The sequence below is a fragment of the Protopterus annectens genome, chromosome 5.part0 (genome assembly GCF_019279795.1).
Source record: "Protopterus annectens isolate FY-2018-M chromosome 5.part0, PAN1.0, whole genome shotgun sequence".
NCBI classification, from domain to species: Eukaryota; Metazoa; Chordata; order Ceratodontiformes; family Protopteridae; genus Protopterus; species Protopterus annectens.
The window spans coordinates 655,561,971-655,580,256 of record NC_056735.1 but is presented as its reverse complement, the minus strand read 5'-3'; the positions used below and the strand labels follow the sequence as shown (position 1 = coordinate 655,580,256).

The 18,286-nt window shown below is 39.8% G+C and overlaps 1 protein-coding gene across 2 annotated transcripts in view; it reads right to left on the bottom strand.

Moving 5' to 3' along the window:
* TRAPPC10 (trafficking protein particle complex subunit 10) overlaps nt 1-15,453 on the bottom strand; it is a 2,525,275-nt gene extending 2,509,822 nt beyond the window's left edge. For both annotated transcript variants that reach the window (XM_044072500.1, XM_044072501.1), the window contains exon 1: nt 15,259-15,453. In XM_044072500.1, the coding sequence (XP_043928435.1) occupies nt 15,259-15,319 (61 nt within the window). In that variant the 5' untranslated portion in view covers nt 15,320-15,453. The remainder of the gene's footprint in view (nt 1-15,258) is intronic.
* Between the last annotated feature and the right edge of the window lie 2,833 nt (nt 15,454-18,286).

Here is an 18,286-nt window from a genome sequence, read left to right as displayed (position 1 = left end):
TTGTCTTGTGTCTTTATTACTTATTATTAAATATTTTTTAACTTTTCAACTGTGGCTGTTTTGTGTTGAGATAACTTAAGCTCTAAGAGTATATTGCATGTATACAGTGATACTGTACCACGTGTCACTTCAAATAAGTCTTGACTGTTCAGTCGCACTTACCATTTGGATAATAATATTGCACAGTATAATTGGACACCCTTTCATAAGGGCCTTTGGAGTAACCGATACATATTAGCTGGGTGGTGGCAGTGATTTCTACCGTATAGTCTGGGTAAAAGGGGCAAAGCTGGAGAACCTGTGCCAGCCTTCCGCAGGAGTATCTGCGTGGTTGTATACAACTCTTATCTCAAAGTATGTGTGTGTCAGCTACTTGAGCAGGGACACGAAGCACTGGTTGGACAGAGTGTGTGCTGGAGGTTTTAGTTTGCCCACAAGGCTGGAGATCTGGACCCTATAGCTGTGCCAGTGGGGAGTCTTATTGGGGACCTGGAGAGAAAGGGAGAAACCAGCACCAGACTGACTGTAGTCTCGGTGTGCTCTTAAGGGAAATTGTACTTTACTGTTTGTGCATTCCTTTCCCTATATGGACACCCATCACTGGTGTTAGTGGTGAGGATTGAGGCTCCTTGATTGCTGAGCCAGTGCACGGGCATCACAGAAGATTAAAAGTCTTTACACTTTGTTGTTTTCTGGGAGCCAAATTGTAATCATAACCTAATCTGTTAAGTAGATAGCTTAATGGGTTAAGTGCAAGACAAATGAGCAGTGGTTACAGAGCTACTCTAGAATATCTCCCTTTAAATGTTTATCCCTGGGATAATAAATTGTCGTTTATCATGGCTTAGTTACAAAGTGGTTTGCCACTGTTTTGTTGTCATTCCAATTTAATTGATCAATATAGGATGCATCTTACACATCTGTAAACATCCCTTTATCCATGAATGTGGGAGGTTGTCAAATGACTTTTGTAATCTATCCATGACGTACTTAAGATTATTCCCCGTCTTACAATTCTCCATTATAAAATTTAACAACAAATGATCTTTTGTTCCATATGACTTTCTTTAGTTACCCCTTTGTTCTATTGCTATGACTATGTTTTCTTGTAAATGACTATATGGTAAAATACCAACATTCTCAAGACTGATCCTAGTGTTATCTCCTTTGAGGTAGTAACAATGTCAGTGTAAGTGTGTGTATTTTGTTTGCACAAAGGTCCGGTCAGAAAGACAGAAGTTAAACAACGGCAGTACTTCTGCAGGAAAACTAATATTGTTTATTATTTTGAGACATACCCAAGCAACGATTCACATTTTAAAATGCATGTCTGCAGTCTACAAATATACTCCTGCTAATTCACCTTTTTCTATGCTAAGGCATTGGTCTGTCAAATATTAAGTCACTGTGATGGTGTTGTATTTAAGTCTAAAGGCAAGATGGCTGAAATAAAGTCATATTTGGTGCTGTAACCCATAGTTTGCAAGTAATCTAATTTTTCATGAACTGTAGCAAATGGACAATTGTCTTAGTTTTAAGCATTTACTTATTAGCTCACTACAAAAAGTTTCTAACCCAAATCTGCAAGTCATTATAGAGTTATTGCAAATACTTGTCCATTTGCTACAGTCCTTGAAAAACTGGTTTAGTGTTGCATTAAAAATGTGCGTAAGGAGTCCTGATAAAATGAACTGACCGACATGCAGCAGTCAGGGGGGATGTAAAAGAACATGCTTGTAAAGTTGTATACATCACTCAGTGACATTTCAACTGCATGTTTATTGACTGTTCTAATGAGAAAATGTGGACATTACAGATACTGATAAAGGAGTAGGGTTATTGTTTGTGGGTCAATATTATATAATTTAACTGTTAGTAGCAGGGCAAAAATTAGAACCTTTAAACTACTTATTGCTTGTTTTAGGAAATTACTTATCAGCATTCCACTGTTTAATAGTGATCCAACAGTTGTGGACTGCCCAGCTTTTGTTCCTGGAACTACCTAATGTATAAAGCTGTTGAAAGTATTAGTAGCTAGCCTTCTCTATTTTTTTTACATGCTTGAATAGATTAAGTTTAACTTGATTTGTTGGGCTGGCTTTCCTTTAAACCCAGTTCCTGAGCAAGCTATGGTACCTTCCAAGTAAAGTCTATCTTGTAGTAATAATAGCAGATTGTAGAAAGTATCAACAGCTACCAAGAACTACACTGGGGGTTATCTGAATGAAAAAGCTGACATCCAGCCAACATTTTGGTAGTTACAATAGCAGAATTTCATCTGCAGTACTTTACATGTTTTTGCTAATGATATTTTTGCACAATGGCTTGAAAGCCTTAAGTGTCCATGTAGGTAGCAAAGGGAAACAATTGCAAAGAGAAGTGGGAATGCTGTACAAGAACTGCAAATATTCTGTGATTATTTATAGCACACCAGAGGTCCGCTGTGGTGACCCCTAACTGGGAAAAGCCGAAAGAAAAACATTTATTCATTTACCTATCCTCTGTTGATCGGATTCATCCAAATAGACCAGTAGTCTCTTTTCAGGGGAGACTTGAGGTGGTACTTCTACTACAGGAAATTTGGCCAGGGCATCAAGAACGGTACTTGCATATTGCCACAACCACATTCTAAACGACATCTCTCTTTTCCATAATTTCGCAGAATGTGCTGATGTTCACCTCATAATTTTCAGGTTGTTCCTAATAAAGTGTTTTGCTTTCTGGCAGAGGTCGAGGATTGAAGTCCTCAATTTTTGGGGGGGTTTCCCCTAATAACATATTTGTTTTTCTGGCAATCTGAGGATTGAAGTGCCTAAGTAACGATATACCTTTAAATGTAGACTTCTTATCATTCAAGAAAATGCATGATAACACAAACCGTGTTATTGTAGCAGCTTTCCAAGTTTGTACCAGCAATGTCTAAAAGTCTGTGCCTGTTTTTTTTCTTTTATCTACCCTGCCCCCCACTATTATGTTTTGTTTTTGGGCAGTTGTGTTGAACTCTGAGTTTTGGAGGTATGTGTAACCGTGTTAGAAAGATATGCAGTTCATCAGAAACCAAAACTATTCTTGATGTAACTCGGCAAACTTCTACCTCCTGATGGCATTACCATTCAGGGGGTATACCAGCATCTTTCTTTCTTGTTTTAACACATATTTTCTATTCTGTTATAAACAACCCTGAAGAACACGAGGAGTTACAGTGCTTAAAACGTTGCCATGATCAAATGGCGTTAACATAAGAAGTGGAAGAAAAAGTCAACTGAAAGCACAGTTGAATATCAGCAGGAGTTTGTCAGAAAAATCAAGATCATAAGTGTGACTTGCATGCTGACTAGCATAACATTTTAAAACATCTTCATGTGTTCAATAGCTATATACTTTGTGTTTTAAACATTACATCCTAAAAAAGGCGGATGTTCTTTCCCAAAGGAAACGATAGCTTGATGGGCTGCCACAATACATCTGCTGCGAGTCGTTTAGAATGTGGTTGCGATAATACTCAAGTACCTCAGGAACTTACCCTACTCTTTTTTAATATGTAACATGAATCCTGTACACCCACCCAAGGTACCACCAACACAGGTAAATGAGGCCTTGGTTTAATGTCTCAGCTGTTAGGTTCAGTAGTGGTTTAGCAATTATCACTCGAGTCAAGACTGCTAAACTGCAGGAATCTGCTAATGACATACTTAAGCAAACCTACCCAATTAACATTAAAGTCTCCTAATACCATTAGCCTTTTATTCTTAACTTATGTCAGCAATGTTGTCAGGTGTGTGTGTATGTGTGTGTGTGTGTGTGTGTGTGTGTGTGTGTGTGTGTGTGTGTGTGTGTGTGTGTGGTGGGACGTGGGAGGCACTTTAACATTGAATGCCTTTGCAATCTTATGACGATGTACAACTATTAAAGAATGCACAGCTGACTAACAGTTCACCAACAATCCATGTAAACTCAAAACTTTCAAAACTAGATGCGAATTGTAAGTCATCACTGTACATTTATGCAAAAAGTATATAACTAAAACAGTACTGTACTTTTTGAACACTTCTGCTTAAAATTGTAAATACAGCAAAATTAAACACTGTTCACTCTACAAGCTTTTGGAGGCTGACAAATTCCGAGGTCTGTCATACCCATTCACTTTCTGATGGCTTAAAGGGAAATCAGAGATTATCCCAGGACTCAGGGGGCTACAATGCTGAGAAACTAACTAACCCTGGGTTGGGAAACAATCCACTGCAAAATTTACGTGGATACACACAGACAGTTTAAGGGCTGCCAGTTCATTTACATGATTTTAAGATGTGGAAGGAATCCTGAGCACCATACAAAAGGCCAAGTGGACATAAACAGGACATGCAGTCTCATCACATAATGCACCACAGTCAAACAGTGGAGGATCACAGAGATATGAGGGAACAATGTTTTGCCACTTTACCAAGTCATAGCTAAACAAACAATCAGCCATCACAGAGAAGTAACATGGATTCCATCCCATTTACAATACACTATTTTATTTATGTTTATCGGTGTAAAAAGCTGATCAGAACTAACCAAACTTCAGGCCCAACCCAGGCTATACAGAGGAAAAAATAACATAAGATGCACAGTAAATCATCAACCCCACCCCATTTGCTACATGGGGTCAGGGTGTCACATCAACTGCTGCCATCTCTCCAGATTCAAAGACTCTCTTACATTCTTTGGCAGTCATGTCCAACTGTTGCAGGTCTTCCCTTACACAATTCATCAATCTCTTTGCTGGAAACCCTCATTTCCTTTTGTCTTCTTCCCGTCTCTGTCCCAAATCCTCTTCACCAGGTTTTCTTCTACTTTCCTGCACGTCCATACCACTGTAATCTATTCACTTTAACCTTCTCTGCAATTGGAGCTAGTTTGGCTTCTGCTCTGATCTCCTCATTTCTTTGTCTGTCCCATAGTGTGCATGCCACCACCCACCTGAAACACTTCATCTAAATCATCTCTAGTTTCTTTAACTGCTCTGTCTTCACTGCCCAGGTTTCTGTACCATACAGTAGTACTGATCTTACCTCTGTTTTGTACACCTTACATTTCAGCTTCTTTGGCATTCTTCTGTCATGCACTACCCCCATCACACTGTGCCAACTGGATGCAGCCTCTCGGAGTCTAGCTTTGACATCTACAGTCAGACTTCCCCTCTCCTCAACCACTCCTCCCAGATACTTGAAGCTAATCTGTTTTACTTTTTCCTTTTTAGCACAGTTCTCCGCTCCATCTGAATACACCCATTTGCTGCTATTACAGCAGTCGTATCTGTACACAGTTTCATCGCACGTGCCTTCAGTTTTTCATTCCATTCCCCCAACCTTTATTGAAGATCTTGCTCAGATTCTGCCTGTAGTGCTACATCATCTGAATGTAGCAACTTTGTTGACCCGTAAACCCTCCAAACGCAAAACACTTGTAACGAATAAAACCAACGAACCTTGGATCCTGGTGATAAGTTATCCTTTATTGCAAAGCACCAACAATTCCGCAGACAGTAAAAAAGACACACAGCAAGGACTAAGCGCTTTCACCCTGGAAACAGGGCATCTTCAGAGTACTGAATGTGCATTACCTACTTCATTATATAGCAAACAGTTCCCTTAATTACACTTTATTAACGCTTACGTTATAAAACTTAATTAATTAATTGACAAACAAACTGAATTAAAGTGAAAGAAGTAGAAAATCAACAAGAAAGTCAGATTGTAAATGACTCGCTGAATTTGGATATGTAAATGTGAACCAAATACAAATATATGTGTTCTATACAACTATATGTGTGTATGTATAAATAAATAAATGTATGTTTATCGCAAGTTAGATAGTCAGTTGAATGTTGAATGTTAAAAATTAAGTTAACCTCTGTATTACTGATTCATTTTATAAAATATAGTATGTTAATATAGCAGCATGATGTATGTTATAAAATATTATTGTAGGGAAAATACGAAAACACACTCATCGAACTGTGACATCCGTACGAGCTAAAAATAACTAAAAATATATATAAAATTGTGAAGTGCATATAGTATCTCTAGATATATTTATGTAATATAGTATATATTGTGGAACAATCAATCTTATTAAATAGTGTACCCATATTAAAAAATATTATTACAAATTTCATAATATCAAAAATTCTATCGAAATTCATCTAAAAATCGTCTAAAAAGTATGTGTATATATATTTATTTATTTGTTAATTTAAATTAATAAAATATAAAAATTAATACTAATAATAATAATGACTATATAAATATTGATAATTCATTATTAAACTGTGCTAATAAAAAATAATATATATATATGTATAATGATGTCAACACAGTTGTAATAATGAATTTAATAGTGTGATGTAGTACCTACCTACATTGTAAAATAATCAAAATTAAATATATAAATATATAATTATATAAATATAATGTACTATAAATTGTAAACATAATAATTTAATATATGTACTCATTTAATAATTATGTACAGGTAACATGTATAATGTAATATATTGTAAAATATATGAAAACTTATGAAAAAATGTGAAAAAAATATAAGAATACAATACAAGGTACACTATTTAATAAGATTGATTGTTCCACAATATATACTATATTACATAAATATATCTAGAGATACTATATGCACTTTACAATTTTATATATATTTTTATTTATTTTTAGCTCGTACGGATGTCACAGTTCGATGAGTGTGTTTTCGTATTTTCCCTACAATAATATTTTATAACATACATCATGCTGCTATATTAACATACTATATTTTATAAAATGAATCAGTAATACAGAGGTTAACTTAATTTTTAACATTCAACATTCAACTGACTATCTAACTTGCGATAAACATACATTTATTTATTTATACATACACACATATAGTTGTATAGAACACATATATTTGTATTTGGTTCACATTTACATATCCAAATTCAGCGAGTCATTTACAATCTGACTTTCTTGTTGATTTTCTACTTCTTTCACTTTAATTCAGTTTGTTTGTCAATTAATTAATTAAGTTTTATAACGTAAGCGTTAATAAAGTGTAATTAAGGGAACTGTTTGCTATATAATGAAGTAGGTAATGCACATTCAGTACTCTGAAGATGCCCTGTTTCCAGGGTGAAAGCGCTTAGTCCTTGCTGTGTGTCTTTTTTACTGTCTGCGGAATTGTTGGTGCTTTGCAATAAAGGATAACTTATCACCAGGATCCATGGTTCGTTGGTTTTATTCGTAACTTTGTTGACCCCTCCCCTCCACCCTGTTTACTAATGTAGTCCACACCATTATAAACAGTGAGCTCACAGCTGAATCCCAATGCACACCAACTCCCATTGGAGACCCCTCTGGGAGTCTGAACACTGTTCATACTTGTGTCACTGGGTCCTTTTAAATTTGTACATAGCCTGCACAAATTTTTATCAATGTTTCCAGTACTTCAAACTATCACAGGACTGCCCAAATCAATTTTTTGGGCCTTATCATATGCTTTTTCCAAGTCTAGGACTGCCCAGTTGGACTCTTTCCTCAACTCTACATTCTCCTCAACTGTCTGACTCACTGCAAATACCAGGTCAGCTGTGCTACATCCTGATGTGTATCCGAACTGCTCAACTCCCATTTTACTTTCTACTCTGCGTATCCGTTTATCAATTATTCTCTCCAGAACTTTCATGCAGTGTGGCATGAGTTTGTTACTTCTGTACAGCTCACCATTGTGCATGTCCCCTTTGCTCCTGTACACTGGCACTAGTGTACTTATTCTCCAGTCATCTGGGATACATTTTTCTCTCCATACTACAGCGAGTACCCCGAGATGCCATTTCTCCCCTAACTCACCCAACTTCTTGATCATGTATGCTGTGACTTCATCTCAGCCAGCTGATTTCCCTGACTTTGTTTTGCGTAGTGTTGTCCTTACTTCATCTAGCATGGGTTCTTCTTCTTTCATCACAGGCTGTGACTGGGGCAGTACAGCTTCTGTGTTTTTTTTTCTTTCAGATGCTGTACTTCTATCTGCCTTTGATGTCCTGTGGGCTGATGGAGCAGGTTATTGCTGACGACCCTTGTGAATGGTATCAGATGACTATCTTTCTTATCTTTCTGTCTTTGCCTTGCAGCCTAATATCGTTTCTTTGTGTCATCTACAGAGTCACTTCCAGAAGATGGTAGAGTGTTCTGATGCTTTGTTCTTAGCTACAGCAACTGTTCTCATCCTCTTTGTTAACCAACCAGTATTCCTTTTTAGCCTCTCTGTGTCTTCCATCTCCCACTTTTTCCTGCACTCCTTTCTTTTAATGACTTCCTGGACTTCTACATTTCACCTCCAGCTTTCCATATTCACCTTATTTCCTAACCTGGCTCTGCCACATATCTGTTCTACAATCCACACGTATGCTGTTTGAAGATGCTGTCATTGTTCTACAACTTCACCTATTACCTTTTCATCCTGAGGTACTAGAGCCCTAAATATTTTGCCAACCGAATCACTGATTCTATCCCAATGCCCATTTCTTACTAGGAGGAAGTCTACCAGAGTTGCACATTGGCCACTCATGTATATAATCTTGTGACCGTCTCTCTTGCTGAACCATGTATTGACCACCATCAATCCATTCACTAGACAAAAGTCTAGAATGTCTTTTCCTTCTTTATTCCTGTTGCCCCACCCATGTGAACCTAGGCAGTCCTGTTCAATTTGTCCTGATATGAGCATTCAAGTTCTCCACTACCACCACCAACTATTGTTGCTCTCCTTTATCTAATACATACTGCTGCTGAATACACTCTTTCCCTCACTATCATATCCCTGCTGTGGGACATAGGCTGATATTATGAACAGTAACCTATCCTTACACTACAGTCTGATTGCCATGAGTCTGTCACTAATTCTGATGCCATCCCTCAGTCTTCAGAAGCCTTTCCCTTGCCACAATGCCCACACCATTTCTAGTCGGTCCTCCTCCTGTGTAGCAGACTCTAGATCCCAAGCCAAGTGGCTTTGATACACTGCCCTTTGATCTTGTCTCCTGGATACAGGGGGTGTCCGACCTCCACCTTACCATCATATCATCCATTTCCAAGCTGCGTCCTGTCAGTCAACCTATACCGAGTATAGCAATCCTTAGTTCATTATTGGCAGGGTAATTGATTGGTTTTATGTCCAGCTTTCTCTCAACTGAGCTATCCCAGTAGTCAAAGCTGAGCAACTGGGCACCTTCCGGTCAGTAGCTTACAGACCTAGGGTTGCTGGGCTTTACAGCAAGCACACAGTGATCAATAGGGGTGCATAGGCCACTACCACTATTAGCATGGATACCTGGTATAGGTCAGATCAATACTCAACCTACTTATCACCAGTAAATACCCATGGCCATTTTTTTTTTGGTAACAAGAATTAATGCAAACAAATCACCTACAGACAATTTTTACACCACTGAATGGCTAGTGCTGACATGATACGAAGTCCGTGATTTGTGTTCTCTTACTTAGAGGATATTGCGCACCAAGTTAATTCCTAAAGTGGTTGGTCTATTCAACTCTTTCCTTAACAGGCATCATCTGGAGTCTGCAGTGCTTCCAACACAATTCCATTTTTGAAGGAGTTTGAGGAAGAAACATTCAGCATGCTTTTGGGAGATGGGAGGAACCCTACAGGGAGAGCATAACTCCATATAGGTATTGGCCAAAGGTCAGGATTGAACCTTATACCTTGTGCATAGGAGACAAAGACTTTCTTTATATTTCTGTCTTTGCCTTGCAACCTGAAATATTTTCTTTCTGCTACCTACTGAGTCACCATCCTGAAGAAGGTAGAGTGTCTCTGATGCCTCATTCTTTGCTATTGCAAAGGTATAAAATGTAGGCAACAGACTTAATTGAGTTACACAACGTAACAACACATCATATAAAAAAACTCAGTAAAAGATAAAATACAATAAACAAGGTAATGTACATATTTACATGATATGGCCATAGGTTCATGCTAGGCTATCTGCCCTAGGGCATTTATAAGCCTAGCCAGAGTGTGTTTGGCTTTCGCCACCCATTTTAAATTAATTTTGCTTTGCCCTTTTTCGAGGTTAGTATACTGTGCCTCTATTTAACAGTGACACAGAAGTGATACCCGGGGTAAACCTACAATCTCCCATCCACTCATCAAGATTCTTCTTGAAGAGAGTCAATGAGGGACTCTGCCTAACCTGGACTGGGATTTTATTCCAGAGTGAAGGGAGCCTCTGGGTTATGAATCTGTCCCTCCAGCATGTCCTATTTATTTCAGTGCTGAGGTTCAAGTCTCGAGCGTGGCTCGATGGGATTTGGATTTTCTGAGGTGCAGCATATCCATTAATTCCGGGTTGGACATGGCTTTATACGTCAGGCACAGATCGCCTCTGAGCAGGCGGTATGCCACTGAGTAGAGCTGGAGTTTCTTTAACCGGGCAGCATATGGCATCTGTTTGAGCCCTTTGATCCTCTTGGTGAGGTACTTTTGGGGTCTTTCCAGTTGCTGCAGGTGTCTGGTAAGGTACATCCCAAAAGGGGCATTGTACTCAATTATGGGCCTGATGAGGGATGAGTAAAGAGGCACGATGACCTCCCCTGATTTAGATGCGAATCCCTTCATGATTAGGTGGGCTATATAAAATGTTTTTCTAACCACTTTGGCCACATGGTTTTCAAATGAGAGATTGCTATCAACTTGGGTCCCCAGGTCCCTAATTACTTCTTCCGTACTTAATGGATTACCACCTATGTGGTAATTTGTGGGCACTTTTGCCAAAGGGGATGACTATACACTTTTTGGCGTTTAGCTTGAGGCCATGGCTCTGGCACCAGTTGTCTGTTTCTATGAGGCCCTTTTGTACGATGCTTGTGTCGGCTGGAGAGTCGATTATGGCGCCTAGTTTGCAGTCATCTGCGAACTTGGTCAGCCACAGTCCTTCCATGTTGGCCTGTACCTCAGAGAAATATATAGCCAACAAGAGAGGTCCCAGGACTGAGCCTTGTGGGACGCCACTTGTAACTAGTTTGGAGGCTGACATGGCTCCAGCAATTCTAACCATGTGGGTTCTGTCCTTGAGCCAGTTTGCAACCCATCTAGTGACATAGGGGTTTATATTTAAGCTGGTGAGCTTATCTATAATGCCAGAGTGGGGTATTGTATCGAAGGCTTTGGCGAGGTCCAGGTAGGCTGTGTGGACCACCTTCCCTTCGTCAATGGCCTTGGTGACGATTTCAAAGAAATCGGCCAGGTTTAAGAGGCAGGATCTGCCCTTAACAAAGCCGAACTGGGTAGGATCCAGTGTCTGTAGGTCCCCAATATCTTTATTTATGAGGTCCATGATGATCCTTTCCATAGCTTTGCAGACCAAGCTAGTCAGGCTTATGGGGCGATAGTTTAGGCACCATCTTTGTGGAGAGGGACCACTGCTGCTGTACGCCACTCTTTGGGTACATATCCTGTAGTAAGGCTAAGATTGAACAGTAGTTTTATGTTTGGGTTTAGCTCTTCTTGGAGTTCATGTAGGATGCAGCCCGGGACACAGTCTGGTCCCATTGATGCTGTGTTTTTTGCTTTGGAGAGGGCGGCTCTTACCTGAGCATCTGAGCTGTCAGGGGGGGCAGCACTCTGCTGGGATAGATATTTGCCCTTTTGGTGGGGAGGGGGGGGAGTTTGCACTGAACCTTTCAGCTAGGATGTTGGCAATGTCTGTGGGTTTGGTGTATTTTTTGTCATTTTGGACTAATTCTGAGCATATCTGGGAATTCTCACCCAGGTTCCTAACATAACTAGAGAGAGCCTTGTGATTATCCTAAGTGTCCTGTGCAATTTTTCTCTCGAAGCTGGCCTTAGACGATTTTATGAGTGCCCGTAGTTTTTTGCTAATACTGATCAGAGATGCCGTCCCTTTTTAGGATTTTGCTCTATCATATAGTAGCTTCCTCCTTCTATTGTATAGTTTGTTTATGGCTGGGGTCCACTAGACAGGACGCCTGCCTTTGGAGGATTGGGTCTTGGTTTTATTTGGGATTGCATGATCCATGCATTCCTGAAGGTGTTCATAGAATGAAATTTGCTTTAGAGAAGTTTTTCACTGTGGTTTTCTGGGCAGGGGGTGGGGTCGGGATGTGAATATCCAGTGAGATTAGTTTATGATCTGATCTTACCAGTGAGGGATACACTTCTGGTCTGGAGCATAGAGCCCCCATTCTGGTGATGATCAGGTCCAGTATGTTTTCCCCTCTTGTGGGAGTGGTAACAAGTTGTTCCACAGCATTTGAGTTTATAAATTTTAGGAACCTTTGGGCTAGGGTGTTGGAGCTAGAGTAATGCTCCCAGAAAAGTGATTAGTGTAGTACGGAGACAAATTGGAGGGACTACATGATGGGATAAGGAATGTGGCCTGAAGAAGGGCAATAGCATTTGCTCTTCTTCACGAGGTAAGCTTTAAACTGTGGTCTAAATTGGAAGAAGCTTTGAAGATCTTTTAAGCTAGGGGGAAGCTCTTGCCAGAGGTTTGGGAGCTAGCAGGGAGAAACTGTGCTTAATACAGTACAGCTTTGTTGTGGACATTTGTAGAGCTGGCCCTGAGAAGGACTGCATTGTGAGGCTGCAGACAGGGGGACAGAAATAAATTTAGCAGAAGGGAGGGACAGTGTCCTGGTGCAACAATTTGAATAACAGTATATCACTAACCAAATTTATTAACAACAACAGAGAAAATGGGATTACTCACAGGTGTCATTTTCCTGGATTTTAAGCGTGCCTTCCAACCTATGAGCCACTAGCTGCTACTTTAACAGCTAAGTAAAACTGGATTTTGCTCAGTAGTAGCGCAGTCATTCAAAAAACTACCTCGACAACAGGAGTTTTGTACTACAACCTATCAGTGCTACCACAAAGATAGGGTGTACAACAAAACGTAGCCCCACAGGGCTCAGTGCTGTGACCCCTTCTATTTTCTGTATCTATCAATCAACAGTCTATCTTATGATCTCCAAAGTATCAACTGCATACCATGTTTACAAGAGGTGATAAAATACCCAGTAAACTGAACACAAAGACCATCGAAAATAGACATGATACAATATACGTTATTGAACCAGTAGAGGTTTTGCAGCTTGCATGACATCTTCCAGTTCAAAAGCTTGAACAATTGCAAAACCTCTGATGATCGAATAAAAGGACACCATGTCTGTGTACCAGTGTCTTTGTGCTTCCTGTTAGTGACCCAAAATGGCATATCTTAAGTTTTTTTCTTCCAGTACATAAAAAAATATATAATCAAAAAACCCAAATACAAAAAGCAAGGAACTAACTATTTTGAAAGCTACTGAAATTACAGCTGCTATGGGCAACCAGGTTACTTCTAGGCTATTGGTGCTTAAGCTATCCTACAAAAAAAGTCATACTATAATCAGGAATGTTCAGCCTTAATAATAAACAGAACAATTATGTAACCAATGCAGACATGCAAGTAATAGTGCTAGTATCCCTTTACAGAATGCGGCAGTTTAACTAACAGTCATGCAACAACACATTGATAGTAGTTATTAACCTATATTAGTAATAGTATCCTTATTTGTCTAAAAATTAATGTAAACGCATATATATAATAGTTCTTGAAGCATAAATGTTGGTTACAATGTAACCTGAATAGTCATTACATTATTTGTGCTCAGTAGTGAATGCATTAAATGATAAGCAGAGTTTATCACTTGACTAAACCAGTTAAATCATTAGTTTCATATGTATAGTTTTTCTTCATAACTACTAGTCCACCACTGTCTTAAGCCCCTCAATTCATGCTTTCAAGAAGGAACATTGCTACATACACACATGCAGGTTCTAACCTGGGATTTAAGACATCAAGTTTCTCAATGGCCAATAGGTTTAAGCTTGTTCACAACAAAAACATATGTAATGTTTTTAAGATACTCAGACCAAGCAAATGTTCAAACAGCATATATTATCAACCAGCACAAGGCACATTACCATAGCATAAGTCAAATCATAGCACTGGTGCATTTCCCCATTTCACAATCGCTTAGCTCAGACAATTGCAAACACAAACATTATGAAAAAAAAAATAAGATGCAGAAAAACACAAATTCAAATAATCAAGTAGCTAACAATATATACAAAACCCAAAAGTTACTGAACCAAATTATGCATACCATATCAGAAGCCACAACATTAACTTTTATGTTAATATTACATACCTAAAATACATGCTTCTAGACAGCTGCTTTGATGGAAATCAGCTGTCTTAAAAGTAAACTGAAACGGACTACCCTCTCCCCACAAGAAAAAATAAATATGAGGTACTACATGCAGTGCAGCCAGTAATTTTTTTTTTTATTTCAAACCCAGTCTGTACTTGTTTTTACATCATTACCTAAACATATGAAACCAACAGCATCTAAAAACGTGCTGCTTTTTCATTCACATCGTGGGTACCCCAACCATAAAGAAATGTAATGGAAGCTGAAAGATATGGACAATAAGTATGTATTTAAGAAATAAAACAAAGGTTATATTTTACCAGTTTTTACAGTACATAACAACAAAGTACTAACTGCAATCAAAGTCTGTACTCAAACATAGTAAATGTGTGTGTATATAAGCACGCACGTTTAACTATGCTGATTGCCACTTAGAATTGTTAATAAAAATGCAGCTAAGTTCGTATTGCAATTATTAGTTTGCTCACGTGTCTACTTATCAATCAAATACAATTAATCAACTTACATAAATATATGCACTAATATGTACAACCTACAATCTACATAGCCTTTTTTTCGCCGTGCTGTAGCCAAATGACTACACACAAATAACCATGATTTTCCCCCTCTGGATAACTTAACTGATTAGTCCTTAAACTGACAACATGCTTCGGTGAGAGCTGTCATTTTATCAAGCTTTCAAGTATTAAGTCTCAACACTTCGAGGCCTTCTTGGCAGTAACGTCAACAATCAACTACTGCATTGGATGAGTGACAGCTGTCCAGTTTGTATTGTATACTACTGCACACTGGCAAAAAAGGTTTACTGAAGCTTAGGATATGCACTACTGCAATTAGCTACACAATACATGTATGTACCAAGGCTTTTCACTAATGACAGCAAAACAGTGGGATTACATCACTGACATATTACGTCCCTACAGTATGCGTACACATCTGAATGTTATAGCTCTCTGCTCATACTCACATGTTACAATGGGTTTGTTCTCCATAGTGTAGATGACAGGCTTATCTTCCGGTGGCTCCATTTATTTCCTGCGTTGGGTTACAAACTCGCCATTGAAAATAGCTTAATTCCACAGCCTGTACAAACCCTACTGCAAGAACTCACAGTTTAGACGTTACTCCAACCACAGTTCTTACAATGGTTCTTCCCACAGCTGAATACACTTCCGCCGTTTCTTGGTACGCATTATAACTTCCGGAGTAGGCTCGTTCCCTAAAAAGAGTGTAGTGGTAGTGCATCAGTAAATAAACTAGTGATGGAACGCTGTGGTTGATTACATTTTACGCTCTAACCATGGATATTTGAATGACTTTTGATGGTATTCAGAGAAGGAAAGAAGTTATCTTACGCGGAGGTGTATAGGTGTTTGGATGTTTGGTATGCTGTATGCAACACTTCAAGTTGACACGAAAAAGTGGTCCTGACGAAATACTGGCGATTTTGTTTGTGAATATGATTTGCTTCACAATTGTTTCCGATCGGGCTTCCAAATGTGTGTGTTTGAAATAAAACGAGGAAAAAGTTTGTTGCAAGTAATTGCTTGGTCCACTTGTTTATATAGACGCGGTCTGTAAAGCGGAATGCTTCACACTACTTTTCTTTTTCTCCAGTATGTGTGTTCGTATTTTCCGTAGTCTTTATTTAGTTGTGTGTGATACTTCAGTATGCGGTGTTATGGGGAACGTTCTGAGTCTGATAAAGTCCATATTCCACACTGTTCTGTTTCTCACTGGCAGGCTGTTTCACTTTTTTATTTATTTTTATTACACATTTACATACCTTTCAGCTGTTCAGGTTTTCGTAGAATGTCTAGATGTTTTAGGTTCATAGGTAGGAACTAGGCTGTCTGCCCGAAGGCTTTTATAAGCCTAGCCAGAATGTGTTGGCTTTCGCCGCCCCCTTAGATTAGTTCCCTGCGCCTCTGTCCAGCAGAGCCACTGAAGTGATCCCCCGGGTAAACTTTGTTTCCCATCCACTCGTCAAGGTTTCTCTTGAAATGTGTTAGCCAGGAGCTCTGCCTAATGTAGATTGGAATCTTGTTCCAAAGCATGGGAAGTCTCTGGGACAGGAATCTATCCCTCCAGCATGTCCTGTTTGTTGTTGTGGTGAGGTTTAGATCCCTAGAGCGTGTGGCTCGAGGGGATACGCTTTTCTTAGGTGGAGCACGTCTATTAGTTCTGGGTTGGACATGGCCTTGTATGTCAGGCAGAGATCGCCTTTGAGTAGGCGGTATGCAACCGAGTACAGCTGGAGTTTCTTCAGTCGAGCTGCATAGGACATCTGTTTGGGGCTAGTGATTCTCTTGGTAAGGTACTTCTGTGGCCTTTCCAACTGTTGCAGGTGAATCTTGTAAGATGCATCCCAAATTGGGTGTTGTACTCTGATGTGTCTGATGAGCGATGAGTAGAGGGTCACAATGACCTCCATTTTATCTGGATGCAAACCCCTTTGTGATAAGGTGGGCCATGTAGAAGGATTTTCTAACAACTGTGGCAATGTGATTATCAAAGGAGAGATTACCATCTACTTGGGTCCCCAGATCCCTTATTACGTCTTCTGTATCTAGGGGACTACCACATATGTGGTAATTTGTGGGTACTTTGTTTTTTTCCAAAGGTGATGACTATGCACTTTTTGGCATTTAGCTTGAGGCCATGATTTTGGTACAAGGTATCTGTTGCAATGAGACCCTTTTTGGAGGATGTCTGTGTCAGCCAGATAGTCAAATATAGCCCCTAGTTTGCAGTCGTAAAAAGTCCTCCTGTGCTTGCCTGTACCTCTGAGAAGTATATGCTGAACAGGAGGGGTCCTAGGACTGAGCCCTGGGGAACATCACTTGTAACTGGTTTAGAGTCGGATCTAGCTCCTGCAACTTTTACCATGTGGGTTCTGTCCGTGAGCCAGTTGGCAACCCATCTTGTGACGTAGGGGTTTATGTTCAGGCTGGTGAGCTTGTCTATAATACCAGAATGGGGAATGGTGTTGAAGGCCTTTGCGAGGTCTAGGTAGGCTGTGTGTACCACCTTCCCCTCGTCTATAGCCTTGGTAACTGTCTCAAAGAAGTCCACCAGGTTTAGGAGGCATGATCTGCCCTTAACAAACAGAACTGGGTAGTGTCCAGTGTTTGGAGGTTCCCAATGTCCCTGTTAATGAGTTCCATGATGATGCGCTCCATAGCCTTGCAGACCAAGCTAGTCAGGTTTATAGGGCGATAGTTCCTGGGGTCTGTTGTGGCTCCATCTTTGTAGAGTGGAATAACCATTGCTGTGCACCACTCTCATCTTTGAGCTTGTGTAGGATGTAGCCTGGGACACTGTCCGGTCCCATTGATGCTGTGTTTTGGCTTTGGAGAGGGCTGTTTTAACCTGAGTGTCTGTGACTTCAGGGGCTCTACATTCTTCTGGTATGGTTATGGGCCCTTTTGGGGGTGAGAGGGGTGTGAAGTTTGCGCTGAACCTGTCTGCCAGGATGTTGGCAATATCGGTCGGTTCAGTGTATTTGGTGCCATTCTGCACGATCTCTGAGCAGATCTGAGCATTGCTACTTAGAATGCATTGTGGTTACATTTGGAGTCCTTGGCAATTTTTCTTTTGAAACTCTCCTTGAATGATTTTATGAGGGATCGTAGTTTCTTGCTGATACTCATCAAGGATGTCTTCCCTTCTTGGAATTTTACTCTTTTCTGTACTAGTTTTCTCCTTCTGTTGTATAGCTTGTTTTATAGCAGGAGTTCACCAGACTGGTTTCCTTTTCTTGGAGGAGTGAGTCTTGGTTTTGCTTGGGATAGCACGATCCATGCATTCTTGTAGGTGCCCGTAGAATGCATTAGTAAAGGATTTTGCCGCTTGGGCAATGTTATCCTTTAGTATGGGGGCTTTAAAACTTTCCACCTCAGTCTTAAGTAACGTGAAGTTTGCTTTTGAAAAGTTTTTCACGGTGGTTTCCTTGTCTGGGGGTGAGGGTGGAATGTGGATATCCAAAGTGATTT